At 40.7% G+C, this 21,315-nt stretch overlaps 1 protein-coding gene across 4 annotated transcripts in view; it reads right to left on the reverse strand.

Annotated features, from left to right (window-relative positions):
- Positions 1-21,315, reverse strand: part of Uevld (UEV and lactate/malate dehyrogenase domains) — a 36,832-nt gene that overhangs the window by 8,988 nt on the left and 6,529 nt on the right. For 3 of the 4 annotated variants that reach the window (XM_036209526.1, XM_036209535.1, XM_036166311.1), the window contains 6 exons: positions 18,545-18,708; positions 14,725-14,860; positions 11,699-11,817; positions 9,300-9,402; positions 6,305-6,475; positions 3,516-3,689 (listed from right to left, as the gene is read on the reverse strand). In XM_036209526.1, the coding sequence (XP_036065419.1) occupies positions 3,516-3,689; positions 6,305-6,475; positions 9,300-9,402; positions 11,699-11,817; positions 14,725-14,860; positions 18,545-18,708 (867 nt within the window). Of the gene's footprint in view, positions 1-3,515; positions 3,690-6,304; positions 6,476-9,299; positions 9,403-11,698; positions 11,818-14,724; positions 14,861-18,544; positions 18,709-21,315 lie in introns of those variants that run through there. The other variant, XM_036166302.1, reaches the window with a different exon arrangement.

Here is a 21,315-nt window from a genome sequence, read left to right on the forward strand (position 1 = left end):
CTGCCATCTTGGAATAACAACTCACAGATTATTTACTTCGCACCAGGCGTGGTGGCATGAAATACTTAAGTGACATTAAGTGACAGCAAGAAAGAATACATCTTTAGCATCAATTTAGGGCTGCTTTCATTGGCTATAGCACCCTCAGCAGCTCACTCATCCTTTCTGTGTTTCCTCTTCGATCCATTTGGAAAAAAAGGTGCTCAGCAGGGCGGTGGTGGTGCACACCTTTAGTCCCAGCATTCGGGAGGCAGAGGCAGGCAGATCTCTGTGAGTTCAAGGCCAGCCTGGTCTACAGAGTGAGTTCCAGGACAGCCCAGGATACACAGAAAAATCCTGTCTCAAAACAAAACAGAACAAACAAAAACACTGGCTATTCTTCCAGAGGACCTGGGTTCAAGTCCTGACACATATATGGCAGCTCACAACCATCTGAAACTCTAGTTATAGGGGATCTGACACCCTCACACAGACATACATGCAGGCAAAACACCAGTATATATAAAATAAAAATAAATAAATTTAAAAAAGAGAAAACTGGGCTGGGCATGGTGGTGCATGCCTTTAATCCCAGCACTTGGGAGGCAGAGCCAGGTGGATCTCTGTGAGTTCAAGGCCAGCATGGACTACCAAGTGAGTTTCAGGAAAGGCGCAAAAGCTACACAGAGAAACCTTGTCTCAAAAAAAGGAAAAAAAGAGAAAACTGTTCCTTCCCAGGGTATTCATAAAATTTAAGTGAATGTATGAAAAGTACTTCACAGGGGGCTGGAGAGATGGCTCAGTGGTTAAGAGCATGGACTGCTCTTCTGGAAGACCCGGGTTCAGTTCCCAGCACCCACATGGCAGCTAACAACTGTCTGTAACTCCAAGATCTGATACCCTCACATAGACATGAATGCAGGCAAAATAATTAAAAATAAAAAATAATTTTAAAAAAAGTACTTCATAAAAACGGTAATAGTTAAAAATCAGTTCTATCACATTATTGTTGTCACTGGTGCAAAAAATATCAGTTGGTCTCTAGCACGCAGCCAGTAGAGGGAGCTTCTGATCCATTTCTGCCTTTAGGGACATGGAAGAAAACCTAGCCATGAATACACCCACCGTGAAGCAAGAGTTAAAGACTACAAAGGTGACAGCCAGGGGTGTAGCTCTGTGGTTGGAGTTTTTCTAGCAAGTACAAGGATCCCTGGAATTGATCCTAGCACTGTACAAGACAAACAAGCCATCTGATACGTTCCTAGACAGAAAACAGTACGATGGTCTGGGAGGTGTGAGCCACTTCCGAGGTGCTCACGCTGCTCCTGACTGAGTGTGTACATTCATGAGTGCTTGCTGTAGTAGGTTTCAAAACTTGCACATGGCTCTCTCTATATATATTTATACCATATACACCAAATATTCAACACTGTATTTAAACACTCCCAATTTGCATTCTCCTCTATTCCTGTTTCCAGTTCTCAGCTGAAAACACAAATTACAAGTGCCATGTCTATTCCCTATGTTTTCACTGGCAACAAATCAATCCTGACTCTGTTCACTTCTACACGAAGCTCCAAGCTTCCAAAGATGGGTCAGCAGCAGCCACCATAGTATCTTAGGAACACAGGTGCTCATCAGAACTTTCTGAATTAATCCCTACATTTGGGGCTGGAGAGATGGCTCAGTGGCTAAGAGCACTGACTGCTCTTCCAGGGGATCTGGGTTCAGCACCCAGCACCCACCTACATGGCAGCTTACACCTCTAACTCTAGGATCCAATACCCTCACACAGACAGACAGGCAAAACACCAATGCACATAAAATAAATTTTAAAAAGAGACATGCTATAAATCCCTACATTTGAGATTAAAAAAACAAAAACAAAAACCTACTTTTAAAGAGATTTTAATTGTTCTTGTTTAAAGACCTCAGATTCTATTAAATTATTTTTTTCTTCCTTTACCTAGACATACTACATGAAGATAAACAGCCATATTTATTAAATGACACCATCCTATTTTTTGTTTCTGTGATTTTGTATTACGTTGTTGTTGGGAAGTTTATTGATCACACTACAAAGGAGGAATAGGTCAGGCAGTAACTACAATACTGCCTGCTTAGTACAATATTTTGAAATGTTCTTATTCAACTCTATATATTTATTATATGTGAAAACTACATGTTATTAGAGGAACTAGTTAAATACATTATGATATATTTAATACTTGAAGAGAATGCACAAGTGTCCATATTTTAACATCATCTGCAAGCAGTTCCTAGCTAGTGCCTCTGCCTGGTTCTGATTTCCCATTCCCGGAATGTTTTCATCACTCTTTACTGTCTATTCAAATCCTATCCATTCTTCCAATACTTTGTTCAATGACTACCTTTACCATCAATCAAGGTATATAAGTACAGTATTCTTTTTTTCCTCATGATTTCAAATGCATATATAAATGCAAAGCGTCAAAATAATAATAATAATAATAAAGAGTATCACGTACCTTGTCAGCTAAAATATCCGCTATTTTCTAATCTCTAAAATAGAGACTGTGTTCACACCTTTCACATTACACGGAATCTAGTGAGCATTTAGTAGAGCGCAGATGCTTGTATTCTGGTTACACGTGTGTGTGTGTGTGTGTGTGTGTGTGTGTGTGTGTGTGTGTGTGTGTGAGAGAGAGAGAGAGAGAGAGAGAGAGAGAGAGAGAGAGATATTAAATTAGAGCAGCTGCGGTGCTATCTCCTGACCAGCCTGGCTTCACAACAAGGAATAAGGTATAACGGGGAGGCATCAAAGATCTTCTTTGGGGAGAAGAAAAGGGATTCGTTTTGGTTTCCATACAGGGAGCTGAAGTGATGCTTTTGTGATAGCGGGAGAACAAGCAGCTTGTTAAAAAGGCCACAGGTTTAAAATTCTTTCAAAAAAAAAGAAAGAAAGAAAGAAAGAAAGAAAGAAAGAAAGAAAGAAAGAAAGAAAGAAAGAAAGAAAGAAAGAAACAAGAGGCATGCATTTAGAAAGGAAGACTTAGCTTAGGAAAAATAAACAAAGTTGGATGTGAAGAGAGTAATGGGGATTTCTAAATGCTTCAGGTGTATTGAAATGTTTAAATAGAAAAGTAATACTTTTAAACTAATTCTAGACTCCAAAATTCAATTCAAAATATAAAACCTGACTAAGAGGTCTAAGAGGTCTTTCATTAAGCTCAAGGAAAACGAATATATGAGTATGGCAGAGGCTGGGTTGTAACTCAGTGGTAGTGTACCTGCCTAACACTCATGAGGTCCTAGGTTCAATTCCCAGCAACACACACATACACAAGCACACACAGGTGCACATGCATGCATGAACACATACACACACACACACACACACACACACACACACACACACACACACACAGAGCAAATGATCCTCATAAAGGTTTGTTAACAGAAGGCATTCACTAAGCTCCACAATTCTAAGGTCCTGAATAGATTTGAATGTCATGACTTCAGAGTATAAGCAGCAAAATTAGTAATGATGTACTTACCTTTATTTTCTCCCTGTTCACCAATAACCCACACTTCTCTGCCTGAAGTCTGTGCCTTCAAAACATTCGTAATGATGTACTGTAGTCTCCGTGAGTCCAGACTGCATCCAATCCCAATCACTTGACTTGCAGGAAATGTGCTTAGTTTCCATGTCACATAGCTCATGATTTCCACTAAATGTTCCACAAAGAGAAAATTAGAAGATTAGAAATATATATGCTTCTATCCAAGCTCACAAGTAAAAGTACTCATATTAGAGCCTCTACAGACTCTCAAAGTCTTAAACGCATTGAAGCATTATACTCCCTGAGGCAGGGTCTTGCTACATAGTCTAGTTGGCCTTGAACTTCCAATCTTTCCCCCTCCACTCCTGAGCACTGGGTTTATAAAAGTGCACCAACATGGCTGGTAGTATGTTTATAAAGTGTATTGAAAACACTAGCCAAATTAAAGCATTTTTATATAATTTTCTCATGAAACAAATTACTAAAGGTAGAAAATAAATAAGATCCCAGAACAGTTAAGCAAGAAAGGTGAAAACTGGGTATAAAAAGCAGGAAAATAATAATTTCATTTCAATGAAGCACTAATTCTGTGTGTGTGTGTGTGTGTGTGTGTGTGTGTGTGTGTGTGTGTATGTGTGTGTGTGTGTGTATGTGCAGGGTTTTGAACCCAGGGCCTCATGCATGTGAGGCAAGCACTCTATCACCAAGCCATATATCCCCAGCCCAATAATCTCATTTCATGGATACAATTTCTTTTATGTTTTAGGCTTAAATTAAAATGCCAGTTCATATATTATTATAAGTCTAGCACCTTGAAAAAAAAACCTCACAACTCCCCTTTTTCTTATATGACAAAAGGACCCCAGGATTTAAAGACACCAATGTCTCTGACAATTATAGATGAAACACAGAACTCTGGAACATTTCTATCACGTGCTTAGTGATTGAACCCAAACTACCTAACTCTTTGGAAACACTTATTTTTTTTTTAAACAATCTACAAAATATAAAATGTTAAAGACGACAGTAAGGGTGGGTGAGATGGTGCAGTAAGTAAAAGTGGCTGCCATTAAGCCTGACAATCTGAGTTCAATGCCCAGAAGCCACATGGTGCAAGCAGAGCTGTCCTCTGACATTCACACAATGGGTACACACACACACACAATGTAAACAAGTTTCTTTGAATGTACAATGATATGTTTCTGCACATCTTTGTAACACCAGAGACTTAAGTTATCTTACACATAAATGCCACTCCATGTTTCCCTTGGGGGTTATAACCATTTTCTCACAGAAGGAGGTATGGCTAACAATTGGATAACAATATCACATTTTGTCAGTGGCCATGTCAGAGGAGCTGCAGTCAGCAATGGAGCTTATGGAGTTCAATTCACTGAACAGCAAAGCTACAATGAATAAACCCTAGAGAAGCAAAGCCCTGGGAGGTGGGGATTGTCTCCAGGATGGCCCTTGCTTCTGCTGTGCTTCCTCCTGCTGGCTGCTACCCTGTTCCTGCTGTATTTGGCACGGTGATTACTATGTAAAAGGATTCCCACTGTATCTAGTACAGTGTGATTGTTTCATAAGAAAATCCCACTCCTCACTGGGCAATTTAATTACAGATTATAATGAAGATGATTTTTATAAGAGCAATGACGCTTACTTGAATCTATGATTTAATTAAACTTTTTGAGTCAGCCTAAAAGACACAGGTGATTGGGACAATTAGTAAAGATGATTATGAAAATGGTTTAGGTTATTCTGCCTGTTGCTCCAATAAGAGATACAAAAAAGACAAAAATAGGCTAGACATAACCTTCCCCTTTGTTAGATGTGAGATTTGCAGAGGATGGAAAATAAGAACAAGGAAGTTTCATGCATTGTAGAGCCATGAATTCTGTGGAAAAGGCTGATGATCAAAGAAAGCAATTAAGCCCCTACACCCAGGGTTAGGCCTGAGTTCCTTGGTCATGTAGCTTGAAGAATTAATCACAGGTTTCAGCATGTACCTTGGAAAAAAACAAAATTGTGAAAGGAAATTAAATGACCCTATTGTGTGTAAAGAATAAAGAAAAAGATGGTTAGCTATACCACTTGTTTAAAGTTTTTTATAGAATAGAAACTGCAAACAGCCACCTGCCAGTACAAAATGAAGTGACTGAAATAAATTTGGCTTGCTTAAAACTTTGTTAATCAGTAATAAAAGAATCACTGCTTTGGGGTAAAGAAGTTATGGTGGGAAAATTAATACAAAGGAAAATATTTAACTATTTGTGGGCTTCTAAGGAAAACATGTGATCCTAACATGATTTCTTCTTATGTAAAGATTTTAATGTGTTTTTGGAAAATATGTAACTTGTAGTTATGATGAAATCTTTTCTTACATAGAAATCTTGGTTTTAGGTGGTCAAAAGGGATTAAGGGGGAAATGCAGAACAGAACAAGCAGCAGAAAGAAAATAATGAAATGAAGAGTTAAGCTTTAGTCCTCAGGAAAGTCTCCTATGTGTGTATGCAGTCCTCTTCAGTTTGTCTGACCTGCTGAGAGCTGGTTTTCTCAGCAACATTTCATGAAACTCTGGGTTGTAACCTTGGTAGTAACAGTTATAAGGAGTATCCGTTACGAGAATATGGATGTATGTACTGTTCATTATAAGAGCAGTCTTACTGAATACCTCTTTATTTACCACAGTGCTTTGGCTTTTTTTTTTTTTTTTTAAATCAGCAATAGCAATTATACTAATGATCTGGTCCATCATTTGAATTTAAAATAAAACCTTTTACCTGGTTGAGATGCAACAAGGAAGACAGCATGTTGACTATAGTGTCCCAGAGCTGGGACAAGAGTTCTGAACATGTCCACATTGCTTTGCACAGCATGCAGGTAGGACTCGGAACCACCCAAAGAGTTGGCTGTGAAGATCACCACCTTGGAATGAGCAGAGGCAGACAAATCTGATGAACAAAAAGAAACAGTCTGAGTTCAAGACCGTATAAACTAATGCTAGTACATGATAAAAATGTTCTCTATTCTATGAACGAAGAGCCTTCAGGCATACATGCCCCTATAGCTAGCCACCAGAACACTGAAGAGCAATAGCATGGATCCCAGGGCCAAGCATGGTGGTACAAAGCTGTGATCCAGCACCTGGGAAGTAGAGGCAGAATGGCTTCAAGTTGGAGGCCAGCCTGGGATCCATAACAAGACAGCAGGAAGTTAGAAAGAGCCAGCACCAGTACAGAGACTGAGTTTTCTATGTAGTTCACAGTTCTTAAGGGGAGATGAATAATGTGCTATAGGTAAAATGAGCTGACAGCCACTGGCCTCCGTGCTGTGAGTCTGGAGCCACAGGATCCCTTGAAAGTGACTGTGCTAGCTAGAGCCGGGGGACGGGAGGAGGACTGAGCACAAAGTGAAGTGACTTGGGTGGGTGGGTCAGCAGAGGGTTTGGAAGTCAGGCCCAGGCAGGCTGGTTGCGGACTCTATGCTATTAACTCCCCTTGGAAGAATGAAAACTGGTACCTGAAGAGGTTAGGAAGCTTGTACAGAGCATCAAAAATCAGTGACTAGTTCAATTTACAACACTACACCTTGGCTTCAACCGATTTGCCAGAGTCCTCCTCTTCCTCCTCTGGCTTCCTCTGCCTCAAATGATAAAAATGTCCTCATCCTCACAAGTCATTTTGAGTCTCTGCTTGGTGGCAAGTACCATGTACTGTACATTTCTTTCAAAGATTCTGTTCTTTCAATTATTCAATTATTCCACCACTTACCAATGGCTAATGAGACGCATGGGGAAAAAAGGATTTCCTTAGATCCTAAACAGTCTCCTCCTCTAGGGACGGGTACTAAAGAGTCTCTCCTACAGGATCTGAAGAGTTATAGGTCCCTTAAGAACTTCACGACTGGGAACAACTGGCACACGAGAAATCCAGCTCCCTGAGGAGCCTCCCGTGGCCATTACAGCAACTACAGTGCTCTTTCAGACGAGGAAAATGAGCTAATTGTCTCCTCTAAGGATCCAAAAGCTTGCTGAACTGTGACCTACTGTCTTTAGAACAGACAGACAAGTCAACTTCTCTGACCACCATCAGTACATCCTAGTTTGTGGAACTGCTTGATACATTATTTGGAAAACAGTCAAGGAATATAATAGACCTAAGGAAAGACAAAAGATGCCCACACCACTGTGGCATGTACAAGATGGTCTTACAGGTAGAAATGTTTTAGGAAACACATTTGTTCAATGATCTGTTTTTATTATTTTGATTTTAAATTTTATTTTTAATGTATGTATCTCTGTGTGTATGTCATGTGTGTAGAAGTGCCTGTGGAGACTGTTGGAACTCCTGGAGCTAGGATTACAGGCAGTTGTGAGCTCCCTCATCTGGGTGCTGGGAACCAAACTTGAGTCCTCTGCAAGGGCAGTTTGTGCTCTTATCCACTGAGCCAGCTCGCCAGGCTTGGTGGGCTTGTTTTTAATATTATGCATTCCTGGTAAAATAATTTTAAAGCCACATCCCTAAATATGGTATTTATCCAGGTAAATATATCTGCACTAATACAATGTTACATATACAATAAAATGGCACTAGCAGGTGCCTACAGTTACCACTAAGTGGGAGAGGCAGGAGGGGCAGGAGGGGCAGCGGAGAACTGTGAGACTGAGGCTCACACACACAAAAAAGGATGAGACAGCAAGGAGGACTTTTTTCTTTTTCTTTTTGTGGGTGTGGGATTGAATCCAGGGCCTCATACATGTTCTACCACTTACTGCCTAAAATAACATTTCAAATCTTATTTATTGTACAACAACCTTTTTGTTCTTATTAGAACTCGCGATAAGTATGGTTTGAATATAATCAAAGTGAACTGAGTGTCTTTTGTTAGTCTTGGCTTAGCACTTCTATACACCATGGCAGACAGTGCGTTCCCAGTTACAGCTGAGAAACTGAATTTACTTTTTTTTTTTTAATGTATGAGTGCTCTGTCCACATGTATGCCTGCATGACAGAAGAGGTCAAAATCCTGTAATAGATGGTGGTGAGCCACCATACGTGTGCTGGGAATTGAACTCAGGACCTCTGGAAGAGTAGCCAGTGCTCTTAACCTCTGAGCCATCTCTCCAGCCCCGAAACTGAACTTTCAATGTTGAGAGATCATTTAGACTGTGAATGTCAGACTATAATGTGGCTGAGCTAAGATGCAAACCACATCTGCTTAACTCTAAAGTCAGTGTTCTGAACCATTATATCCTGAGAAAAGAAGTGACCATAGAAATGCTTATCTGGAGATGTAAGTCAGAGGAAAAGAATAAATAATTTTGACCAATTAGAATGAGTTTGAATGGTATTTGCTCATTTGACTCCTGCTAACATATCTGGTTACAACTGGTGTAAGACTTTTGATAAATCCATTGATTTATTTCCAAGTCTTTGTTTCTCAACACGTAAAACAAGGGATTTGGAACAGATGATCTTCATGGTACTTCTCAGCCTTAAAATTCTAGGACCTGCTGGAGAGACTACTCAGTGGATAAAGGCTCCTGCCATTAAACTTGACAACCTGAGTTTGATTCCCCAGGACCTACATGCAAGGAGAGAACCAACTCTTGAAGGTACACAATGCTATGGTACATGTGTGCCCACCTCCCGACCAAAGTAAGTGAAAATACAATTTAAAAAATCTAGGACTTAATTCTCAATTCCACAAATAAATAATCTAAGACGCAATTGCTAGAGCAAGTAATATAACCATCTTTAAATAGAATAATCAAACCTTTGCTGATCTCTACATTAGGCAGGTTGAAAATATCAAGGTCCATCGTCCCTTGGTTAGTCCCATCGGAGAGGTCTAAAAGGATCAGCTTGTCTGCAATGCCCTGTGTGAGAAAATTAAAACAAGACCAGCATTCTACAGACATAGCCAAGTTCCTCAATATGAGCTCACTGAGAAAGACCAAAGGAAACCTCCTGAACTACTTCAGAATGAAAAGTAACACAATAGCAATGAAGGTGTGCAACAAGACACTATTATGTGAGGGACACTACCCTTCAGACTTGACTAGCAGACCTAACATGGCTTACTCAGGAGGCAAACTATATCTTCTTCTAATGGAATGAGTGAGAAATGGGACATGGTGTATTAGGTAGGTATGCTACTGTTCCTCTTGAGTCAGATATTTGCCGTAGTATCTGTTGTTTTCTTTTCTTTTCTTTTCTTTTCTTTTCTTTTTTCTTTTTTTTTTTTTTTTTTTTAAGTTTTTCTAAGACTTGGTTTCTCTGTGTAGCTCTGGCTGTTCTGGAACTCGATTTGTAGACCGGGCTGGCTTTAAACTCACAGAGATCCACCTGCCTCTGCCTCCTTGGTGCTGGATTAAAGGCATGCACCACCACAACCAGCTTAGTATCTGTTCTTTTTTGTTGTTGTTGGTGGTGGTGGTTTTTTCAAGACAAGGTTTCTCTGTGTAGCTTTAGTACCTGTCCTAGATCTTGCTCTGTAGACCAGACTGGCCTCAAACTCACAGAGATCCATCTGGCTCTGCCTCCCGAGTACTGGGATTAAAGGTGTGTGCCACCACCACCCGATAGTAACTATTCTTATCTTAAACAGTCTAGAATGATTTGGGAGTCTATTTCAGCATATCATTCCTTGCTTAAAAGTCAAAACTCATGCCAGGTTTCTTCAAAACAAACAAACAAGTACTCTCTATGTAGAGAAAGATAAATATAAGAGAGAGAGTGTGCACCACAAACCTAAGGTCAAATCCTGCTGTCATGCAGTATTTCCCCCAAAGACGTCCTAGAAAACTACTCCCATGCCTGTGAATGGCTCTTTGTGCAGTATGGTGGGCAGACTGTAAGTAACAGCCAGTAAATGCCTAAGAGTCTGTGTAGGTGAGAATGGGAGCCCTTAGGTCTAAAGGACCCAGTGACCTACTAAGCATCACCAGAAGAGGCTAAGAAAGCAACTCCATTTGTTATCTGTTAGCTATACACTGGCCAAGTCACTGAACTTAGCCTTACTTTTGGTGTTTGTGAGATTATTAAGTATATGGCACAGGGCCAGACACAGTAGTCCTTTCTAAATTATAGCTATCAATCTTATTATTGTGAACCACACTAGGAAAATGCAAAGAAAGTATGTATTTCCGTGCTCATTTAGTACACACACAAAGACCCAAAAGTGTGAGAATAAATTAGTACAGCTGACATAGCAGACAATTTGAGACTGAGTTTCTCTGTGTAGCCCTAGTTGTCCTGGAATTCTCTATGTAGATTAGGCTGGCCTTGAACTCAGAGATTTGCCTGCCTCTGCCCCACAAGAGCTGGGACTAAAGGTGTGTGCCACTTACACTTAGCTCAATTTAACAATTTCTATCAAAAATTTAAAACATTTTAGAAATTAAAAAAAAATCAGTAAATTATGTAATCCACTAGTTTCATTTATAGGAGTTATCTTATAAAAGTACTATCACATGTGAAAAATGACACAATATGTATAGACACTCAAGATGAGAATCAGCCCAAGTATTCACTTTGAAGAAGAAGGGCTCAGACTATACTGTACCGGTGAGTCACCCGTGAGGTGCTGATCACCAGGCTGCAGTAAAATGAAGACTATGCATTTCTAACCAATGCTTAGGACACAGATGCCAGTGTTACCGCTCTTCAAGTCACACTCTGAAAGCCAGGTGTGGCTGTAAGTGCCTGTAATCCCAGCCCTCAGGAGGCCAAGGAAGGAAGGCTATTTAAGAGCAGGCTGGGTTGTACAGCATCACCCTGGTAATGATCTAAACGACAGGCTCCAATCCCCAGAAACCCATGCAAATAAATGTGGGGTGGGGATGGCAGCCCACATGTAATTGCAGCCACAGAAGGCAGAGACAGAGGATCCCAGAATAAACTGGCTGGTGAGACTAGCCAGATCGTCCAGCTGTGTGTGACTGAAAGATCCTGCCTTGATGCATAAAGTGGGAGAGCAATTGAAGATGATTCCCCACATCAACCTCAGGTTTCCACATGCACAAGCACACTTGTGCACACATACCCAAAATGTGTACTTACATGTGCCAAAAAATGCATATACACATATGCAATACACACATACATGAAAAATGGAAAAAATTGAAGTTCACTGGAGGTATAGCTATGCTTCCAGCCACTAAGTTTACATACCTTTGCTGAAATTGCCAATGTGCAGGCAATACCCAAATCTCCACTTCCAACCACAGTAATTTTATTGTGTATTTTATTCTCATGATTTGTCCAGCCCCTTGAATTTATGTCTGAGACACCTATGGGGGAAAAAAAAAGATCATCCTGAGAATTAAAAAGTAATATTAAAAAAAACCCTTTAACATTTTATGAGCTTGGTGAGGTGGCATACATTTAATCCCAGCATTCAAGAAGTTGAGGTAGAAGGATTGCAAGTGCTAAACCACAGAGTATGACCTTGTTCCCCTGTCCCCCTCCCTCCAAAAACCCTTTCTAGTGCTGGGGACAGCATATAAGATGCCCTCCTCCATATAAATATTTCTTGTAATGCTAGTCTTTTTCTTCTATCTGATCTTCATGTTCTGTGTTCTTAGACCAATGGTGATTTCTGTGATACAGGAAAGGAGTGAAGTAAATTTCACAGGAAAGGAGTGAAGTAAATTTCACAGGAAATTATACAGAGATGATCACCCAGGCTGGGGTTAAGGCAGTTATGCAGTTCATAGGAAAGAACCTGCAGCCTGGGGAAGCTTTACAGGCTTGGATAAACTGTACCGAATGTGTGGTCAACTATAGCACATGGTATAAAATGTATCAACACACTGGACTTAAGTTGGCCACAATGAATAATTCAGTTTCTGAGGATATTCCAAGGACATTGTGTAAAACTTGAGACCCTACGGGGTATTGGGTGAAGACTGTGGATGGAATAACATATAGATGGGATGACAAACTAAAAGTGTGAGAACCTAGAATAGGAGGAAAATAGTGGCCTCCACCAAGAAAGGGAGATGGCAACTTCAATTCAGATACTTTTTATTCCTCCTGAAGGAGTGTGGAGATAATGTGACAATTGATGGAGTGATTGCTACAAGCTTTATTGGGTTCCTAGACTGTAAGGAGCTGCCAAGAAAGGTGAGCTTCCTTTCACAGAAGCTCTATACATTAGATTAGTTCTTCCTTGAAATTGATGGACATAGAAGGACAGAAGATAATGACTTACAGGGACAGATTTCTTGTGTGAGGTCATTGTGGCCCACCAGTCATGGGGCTTGGTGTTTGCAGAGGGCTGAGGAGGAACATAGGCATCTACAGGGGTTTTGAGGTTGGAGCAGGCTGTGTGAGAAGGAAATGACTGTCTGGTACATTGATCACTGTTCTTATTTTTACCTTTTTTGCAAAATTGCATGTTGCTAGCCTTTGGGTCAAGTGCTCAAAAGACTGTTTAATCATTAATAATAAAAATAGGTTATGCTTGCTTTGGTGTTAAGGCTGGGATAGTTCCTGTGTTTAGTAAAAGATGATGAATATATTGATGATTTTCTAAGAATTTTGGAATCATGAGAACATTTTGTATTGGGTGATTTCTCCTTTCCTTTCTGTTCCCCCTTTCCTTACAATAATAAAAGACTGAGGTCACCAGGGCAAAAGCAGAAGCCAAAGTGAGAGAAGTTAGAAAAGTAGCTACGAGAAACTAAGAGAAGCCAGGGAAGCAAAAGAAACTTAGCAACTGCAGAAGCCCAAAGTGACCTGTCAGCTTGCATGAGCACTGTCTCTGAGTCATTACTGCGCCTTCCAGGTATCCCATCCTTCAGACCCCCGAAACCGCTGAGACTGGTCCCCGGCATTCTAGCATCTTCTTAAAAATAAAACAAACTTCAAAAGCTCGGATAGAGATCCTATAGGTTAACTAAAAACCAAACCAAAACAAAAAAACCCAACCAACTTGCTGAACTAATGAGGGCAAGGACAGGAGCCTGAAACAAGCCTGGCAACCAGGAGACGGAGGCAGTGCCTGGGTCACACAGTGACACCTCATCTAGGGAGCAGGAGGCGTAAGAGAGGGAGTCTGGGCACTTCTGTGCATGCCTGTCATCCCAGCAACTGTGAGAAGGCAGAAAGGTTAGGAGTTCAGGGTGATCTTCAGCTACACAGTGAGGCCAGTCAGAATTATGTGAGATCCGGACTCAGACTAAAACATTGCACTCCCCCACCCCAAGAAAAACGGTGTCTTATATGGAATGTTGTTTTACATAGAGGTTCTCCTTTTTAAAGACAGTATTATAAACATTTAAGACTTTTTATTTGGGGCTAGAGGGATGGCTCAGTGGTTAAAAGAACAGGCTGCTCTCCCAGAAAACCTGGGTTCAATTCCTAGCACCCACAGGGCAGCTCACAACTTTCTATAACTCCAGTTCCAGGGGATGCAACACCCTCACACAGACACACATGCAAGTAACACACCAATGCACATTAAAAAAATAAAAAGGAATGATTAAAAAAAAAAAAAAAAAGAGAGGGGTTGGGGATTTAGCTCAGTGGTAGAGCGTTTGCCTAGCAAGCGCAAGGCCCTGGGTTCAATCCTCAGCTCCACATACAAAAAAAAAAAAAAGAGAGGGAGGGAGAGCACAAGGGAAGGGTTCAGGGTGAACAGGCTAGAAATACATTGTGCACATGTATGGAAATGTCATCCTGAAACCCACTATTATGCGTAATTGTTATATCCTAGTAAAAGACTGAGGAAGACACGCAACATTGACCTTGGACCTCAGCGTTCACAAAAATCCTACTGAAAATTTCTAGGAATGAATATTTGGTTTTATCCCCAATAAGAAACTCAGACTTATACACTTCTGGTCCCATATACTGAATAAGCCAAAAAGCTACAGAAATATGTAATGATAAAGGTTTGGATAATTAATTTATGAGGGGCTTTGAACAAAGCAAGAACGATTTTATCCATCTATGTAAGAGTGACATTTTTACATTTTAACAAACCTTAATTGGAACTATATGGCAATACCTTATGACTAATGTAGAGGAATTTTTATTAAACATACACATACACACACACACACACACACACACACACACACACACACACATTCATATACTTATTTACTGAATTTAAGTAGCAAAGAGTACGAAACACTAGTGAGAAACTCTAACTTCTCAACTTCTAAGGTGAGCTGACTGAGAATACACACCTTCCGTGATCTTCGCAATATAGGCTAGCAAATCGACCTGCTGCGCTTCAGCGGATGATGGCACCGAATAAAGAGGAAGTTCCTCTTGAAACTTGGCGATCATTTCTTTAATTAATCCAACAATGACAGATTTAGGCTGAAGAATACAGGCCAAGGGAAAAGTTACACACCATTTTTTCTAAAGAACCCTAGTTTGATACTACCAGTCAGTCAAGGTGACCCTTGAATGATGCGCAGTTGAAAACCTACATTACTGACCCCCCCAGACTTCCTACTGAGAGCCTGCTCTCCGTCTTCACTACAATCCCTGCCCGTTTCCTTTCTTCATCCGTGCTGGGAACTGAACTCACAGCCTTGTGTGCGCTAGGCAAGTACTTTACACGTAGTTACACGCTCAGCCTTGGAGGCCATACCAATAACAAAAATAACACATGCATTGTATGCTATATCTACTATACAGTGAAAAACGCAAGACAGACATCCCATGTCATCTTCTAGTATTACACAGACTTTTAAATAATCAGAGAACCATGAGAAACCTCACATGATGGAAACAGAAGGAAACCTCAATAATACTCCACATGGTACAGCTCACTGTATGCAGTTTTTTTTGTTTTTTTTTTTTTTGTTTTTTTTTTTGGTTTTTTGAAACAGGGTTTCTCTGTAGCTTTGGAGGCTGTCCTAGAACTCGCTTTGTAGACCAGGCCGGCCTCGAACTCAGAGATCCACCTGCCTCTGCCTCCCAAGTGCTGGGATTACAGGTGTGCGCCACCACCGCCCAGCATATGCAGTTTTAATATTGTTTGTTCACACTGTTGTTACATGTAAATGGTACCATATGTGATTTTTTTCTTTTTTTTAGGTTTTTCAAGACAGGGTTTCTCTGTGTAGCCCTAGCTGTCCTAGAACTCACTCTATAGACCAGGCTAGCCTTGAACTCACATGGAGATCTGCCTGCCTCTGCCTCCCAAGTGCTGGGATCAAAGGCATGTGCCACCACAATCAGAGTACACTTGTGTGGATGAACATATACAAGCTTTTTGTTGTTGTTGTTGTTTTGTTTTTCAAGACAGGGTTTCTCTGTGTAGTTTTGGTGCCTGTTCTGGATCTTGCTTTGTAGATCAGGCTGGCCTCGAACTCACAGAGATCCACCTGGCTCTGCCTCCTGAGTGCTCAGATTAAAAGTATGCGCCATTGCCACCCAGCTACATACAAGCTTTCTATTTTTTAGGGTTTTGTGTTTTATTTTGGGGGAGTTCTGAGACTACTATTTGTTTCTAAAGTCTTGAACTTTGTAGTCCAGGATGACTTAGAACTTGCTATGTATAGCTCAGGCTGGCTCAAACCTCTAATTGTGGTGCGTCAGTCTCCTCGGTGCTAGAATTGTAAATGTTAACCTCACTATAACAGATTTATGTAGACTTTCTGGTAGCAATAGTTAAATACATTGTCTTTTTATTTTACACATTTATGATTTAACCTTTTCTTCAAACCCAGGTTGTCAAAGGTGAACTATATTCACTTATGTTTCCATTTTTCTAAACCACCATACAAAATTCCTTTAACTATTTTAATATTCTTTTTTTGGTTTTGGTTTTTTGAGACAGGGTTTTTCTGCATAGCCTTGGCTGTCCTGAAACTAGCTCTGTAGACCAGGAACTCAGAGAGACCCATCTGCCTCTGCCTCCTGAGTGCTGGGATTAGAGGCATGAACCACCACTGCCTGGCTTGTTTTAACATTCTTAACTGAAACGTACAAATAAATTCTATCATATAGTAAGTAGCTTCCCTAGAGAGCTCATGGACTATATTCTACATACCTGTACAATACAAGGAGGAAAATGCTAAATCAATACCTTCCAAATGTAGGAAAACAGGATAAACACACTTTGTAGCAGAATACACAGGGTTAAAACTTTTAATTTTGAAATAGTTTCAGGTTAATAGAGAAGCTGTTCAGATTAACAGAGAAGCTGCAAAAATAGCATATATCCGCCATCCAGGCTGGTAAACAATACTCTATCCCTATGTCTATTTCCTAAAGCATGTAAAAACAAACTATAGACAGAAGTCCTCTATCTCTAAAACTTTACTGTGTGTTTCCTTACAAAAGAAGAGAGGGCTGGAGAGATGGCTCAGCCGTTAGAGCACTGGCTGCTCTTGCAGAGGACTGGGGTTTATCCAACTGCCTATAACTCCAGTTCCAGGGGATCTGATGCCTAGTTCTGTCTTCCATGGGCATCAGGCACACATGTGATTCACATACATATATGCAGGTAAACATTAAATTACATAAAATAAATCCTTATTTTATGTGCAGAGGTGTTTTGCATGCATGTATGTTTGTGTTAAGGGTGTCGGATGCCCTTGAACTGGAGTTATAGGCAGTTGTGAGCTGCCATGTGGGTGCTGGGAATTGAACCTGGATCCTTTGGAAGGGCAGCCAGTGCTTTTAACTGCTGAGTCATTTCTCCTGCCCTCATAAAAGAAATCTTAAAGAGAAGATCCTGAAACAGGGCACAGATATCAAAATATATTTTGAAGATAGTTTTTAAAAAATGGTAACATAGGTAATTTAAAAAAGAAGAAACAGCTGAGGGGATGACTCAGTCAGTAAGGTGCCTGCAATGCAAAAATGCGGGACCTGAGCTCAGATCCCCAGCAACTATTTAAAAGCTAATGTGACAGTGTGTGGCTGTAACTCCTAGAGAAGGAGGATCCCTAGAGCTTGATGGCAGGCCTTTCTAGCCAATCAGAGAACTCTGGATTCAGTGTGAGACCCTGTCTCGAGAAACAAACAAATGAACAAAGAAGGGTCAGTGGGATGGCTTGGTGGGTAAAGGTGCTTGCTGCTGAGCTTGACAACCTGAGTCTGATCTTTGGAACTCACATGATAAAAAACTGATTTCCATAAATTGTCCTCTGACTTCCACACACGTGCCATGTCACATATGCATGCATATGCACACATACAAACACATGCAATAATGCATAAAATTAAAAAAAAAATTTTTTAAGTAACTGAATGACAGGCTGGGGTGTAACAAGCAACGCCTGAGGTTCAACCCTTAGCACTGCAAAATGAAAACCTTCGTGAGGCCTGGAGTGCAGAACCATAATCACAACTATTTCAGAGAGGAAGGCAGAAGGGTTCAAGGCCTGGTCAAGGCCAACGCGGACAAAACTTAGTAGAATGCTTGCCTACCACGCTTCAGGACGTAGGTTCCTCTCTCTCTTACACACACACACACACACACACACACACACACACAAAATCAGTTAAAGAAAGCACATTACAGATCACATAGAGTATGATGAACTTACACAAAGTTAAAAAGCAGGTAAAATTACACGTATCTATATAGCATAAGAATTATTAATAGGCAGGGATTAGGGAACAGAGTCCCAGTATTTTACTAACAGCTTTTTGTGTAACCCCTCAAGTGGCAAATGATAATGAAACAACGCTGGCTGGCTCCCAGACCTGGAGAAGGCAGCCGTAGAGGCTCATGTCATCAGTGTTTGGAGAACTTCAAAGACTTCAAGAGAGCTCGATTTCAAACTATTTCTAAAGTTCACATGGAGAATGTAATTGAAAGATTATCCTAGTGTGGTGGTGCATGCCTTGGATCCCAGCACTTGGGAGGCAGAAGCAGCAGATCTCTGAGTTTGAGGTCAGCCTACATGATAGACCCTGACTCACAAACAATAAATAAATAAGAAAGGAAAGAAGGAAGATGCAGTATGTTCACTTGTACTATCAAGATCAAAGACAAACATTCAGAAAACAAAACTTAAGGAAAATTCAATTTGATCTTACATGGCTCCAGTTTTGGAGGTAGGGCAAGTATATTCTGCCTTTGGCATCCACATGTTTTCCAATTGAGATTTCCATGTTTGCAGTTGGCTTCAAGAAGCAAATGGGTGGAGCGAAAGGGTGAGAATCCAAAATCCAGAAGCGAATAGGTATGTTGTATGTATTACCTATTTGGACAGATAAACAATCGTGACACATACGTGGGCATGTAGAATGCAGCTAGATGGGATTTTAGGAATAGGTAGATGGGCACAGTGATAACAGCTTGTATTCTACCTAATGATGCTAAGGTAGGAGGATTGTAAGTCTGAAGCCAGTCTAGACATCAAGACCCTACCTCAAAATAAAAAAGGGGCTGAAATGTAGTTCAGCAGTCGAGGCTTTGCCCAGTGTGTGTGAGGCCCCAGGTTCAGCTCTCAGTACTGAAATAAAAGGAAGAAAAGGTCGCCAAGCTTGTACATGAAGGATGAATGTGAACCATCCTGCTTTTCATTTTCTCTGCATTGGGAAGAGGGTCTGACCACAGCACCATGGTAAGACTGACAATTCAGAAGCGACTGATAGGATGTGCTGCACTGTAAGCTTGGGACACAGAATCTTTTCTATGCAGTTTCCTCTTCTCATCCCAGGCTTCTCTACTGTAGCTTCTCTACTTCTGTATTTATTCTACACTGAAATTATTCACTTTTACCCAGCCTGCTATTCTCCAGTGTAAATATCTATTGTGGATTCTCTCTTATCCCTTTCTACATTCCCAGCATCAGGTATTATGCCTAATATACTAGTTGCTAAATAAGTCCGTCATATAAATAAGAGCGGACAAACAGATGAAAAAGAATGAATGAACCAACTGTAGTCAGACACTTGCTCTCAAGCAGCTCAATAATCACAGGTACTATGAACCATAACTGGGCTAGACACATGGAACTTAGAGAAGCTGAGCCAGTTTTTTTTCTTAGTGACCCTCAAATTCTAGTGTACGTCAGCATGACTCCACGACACTGAAACCATGCAGGTTCCTGGAGCTTAGAGTGGGCCAGAGTCAAAATGAGCTGCATTTTCAACAACCCAACAGACCCACACTCCAAAAATGAGACTGGGGTAGGGTTCTGAACAACCCCCCCCCCACACACACATATACACAAATGGTCCACGAATCTTTTAGAAGCACTATTCTTTAGAAGTGCTCCATATTCTTTTCAGAAAAAGAAGCAGGCTTATGGTAACAGGTCAAAGATGAATCAATGGGTCTAACAGCAGATCATTTGTCTGGCTCATGAGGCTCTGGGTTCAATCAACAGCACTGTAATTATGTTAGATCGAGAATGATCAACGCTATGTGAAAATAAGAGACCGACCTAAACAGAGACGACTGTCCCTTACCTAGAACAACAAAGGAAGGACTGTGCCCAGACCCAGGCGGCTTGAAAAAGGAACTTTTAGGGTAGACATTTTTATTGGTAGACTTGGTCTTTGTCGTCTCAGGGCCTGGTAACGCCAGTGGATATTGTTCTCACATCCTGACCTTGTTAGCCCTGCTCTTGGCTGCCTGCAGGCAGGTGCTCTTACCACTACCTGAGTTTCTCAACTCTTCTGAGGCTCCTTGTTTAACCCTTCACAACAAAATAAACCACTCTGGAGGAAGAAGAGGTAAGAAGGAACCTGACTGCATGCTTTTCGATTTTAATCATGTAGGTCATATCTTCCAAGAATATGTGTCTGCCTTGGTTGCCACAAAACCCAAAGCTAAATCCAACGTAAGTGAAAACTAAACTTTGACTAGACATCTAAAAACACACTTTAACTATTTTATCCTTAACACTTATTCCTGCTTCACAGCCTAACTATGTCTTACACTCTATTGAGAACATTGCTCAGAACCAGGGTACCTACTTCTACATATTAGCTGTATGACTTTACCCAAGTCACTTAACCTTTTTCTGCCTCAGTCCTTTCCTCTATAAATGAGAGTAGTATTTGTTCTTATGTCATAGCATTGTTGGGATGAAACCCATGTATATAAATGCCCGTTACAGTATCTGGCATGGCAAACACTATGAGTTGGACTTTTAAACCTACTTGGAAGTAAGTTGAATGTAAACAGTTCTCTTCTTCACTATAATCTTTTTCTCAGTATGGAAACCCTCCTTCCACTGAAAGCTACTTTTCTCATCTTGCTTCCTCCCCACTCAGCACAATACTCAGCCATAACTACATATTTTATAAACACGGAAAGCACTCTGCCCACATCTCTCACCATTCACATGCGACGCAGCAGGGTCTAGACATTTCTTTAAAGCTTCCCTTACCATGCTGATATGCAACCAGGACTGCAATTAGCACATTACAGACATGTTAAAACCTGGCAATGTAGTGATTTTATATTGGCCTTTCTCAGAACCATCCCCTGTGGCTTTGACCTAAGTATTTACAATGTGGGTATGGGCATACTCCTATCTACTGGCCCATAGAAAAACCCTATGATTACAAAACCATGTGATCACAGACTATAAAGGGACCAACAAGTATAAAGATACACCATCATACTCCTCCAGAAGGTAGTTACTGGCCAATGGTGACATATCTGAAGTAGGGTTTGCCAAGTGCAATAACTAGTCATGAAATGTGTAAAGCCCTAGGTTTGATTTCTGCTGGAGAAGGGGAATTTTGCAAACAGCTATTCTGATGAAGACTTGGCATAAAGATCAATGGCCTAACCACAAGACTATAGGAAAGGCAGAGTATCAGTGAGCTCCACAACAATGATGGTATTA

This window comes from Onychomys torridus, chromosome 1, assembly GCF_903995425.1.
Source record: "Onychomys torridus chromosome 1, mOncTor1.1, whole genome shotgun sequence".
Classification (NCBI taxonomy): domain Eukaryota; kingdom Metazoa; phylum Chordata; class Mammalia; order Rodentia; family Cricetidae; genus Onychomys; species Onychomys torridus.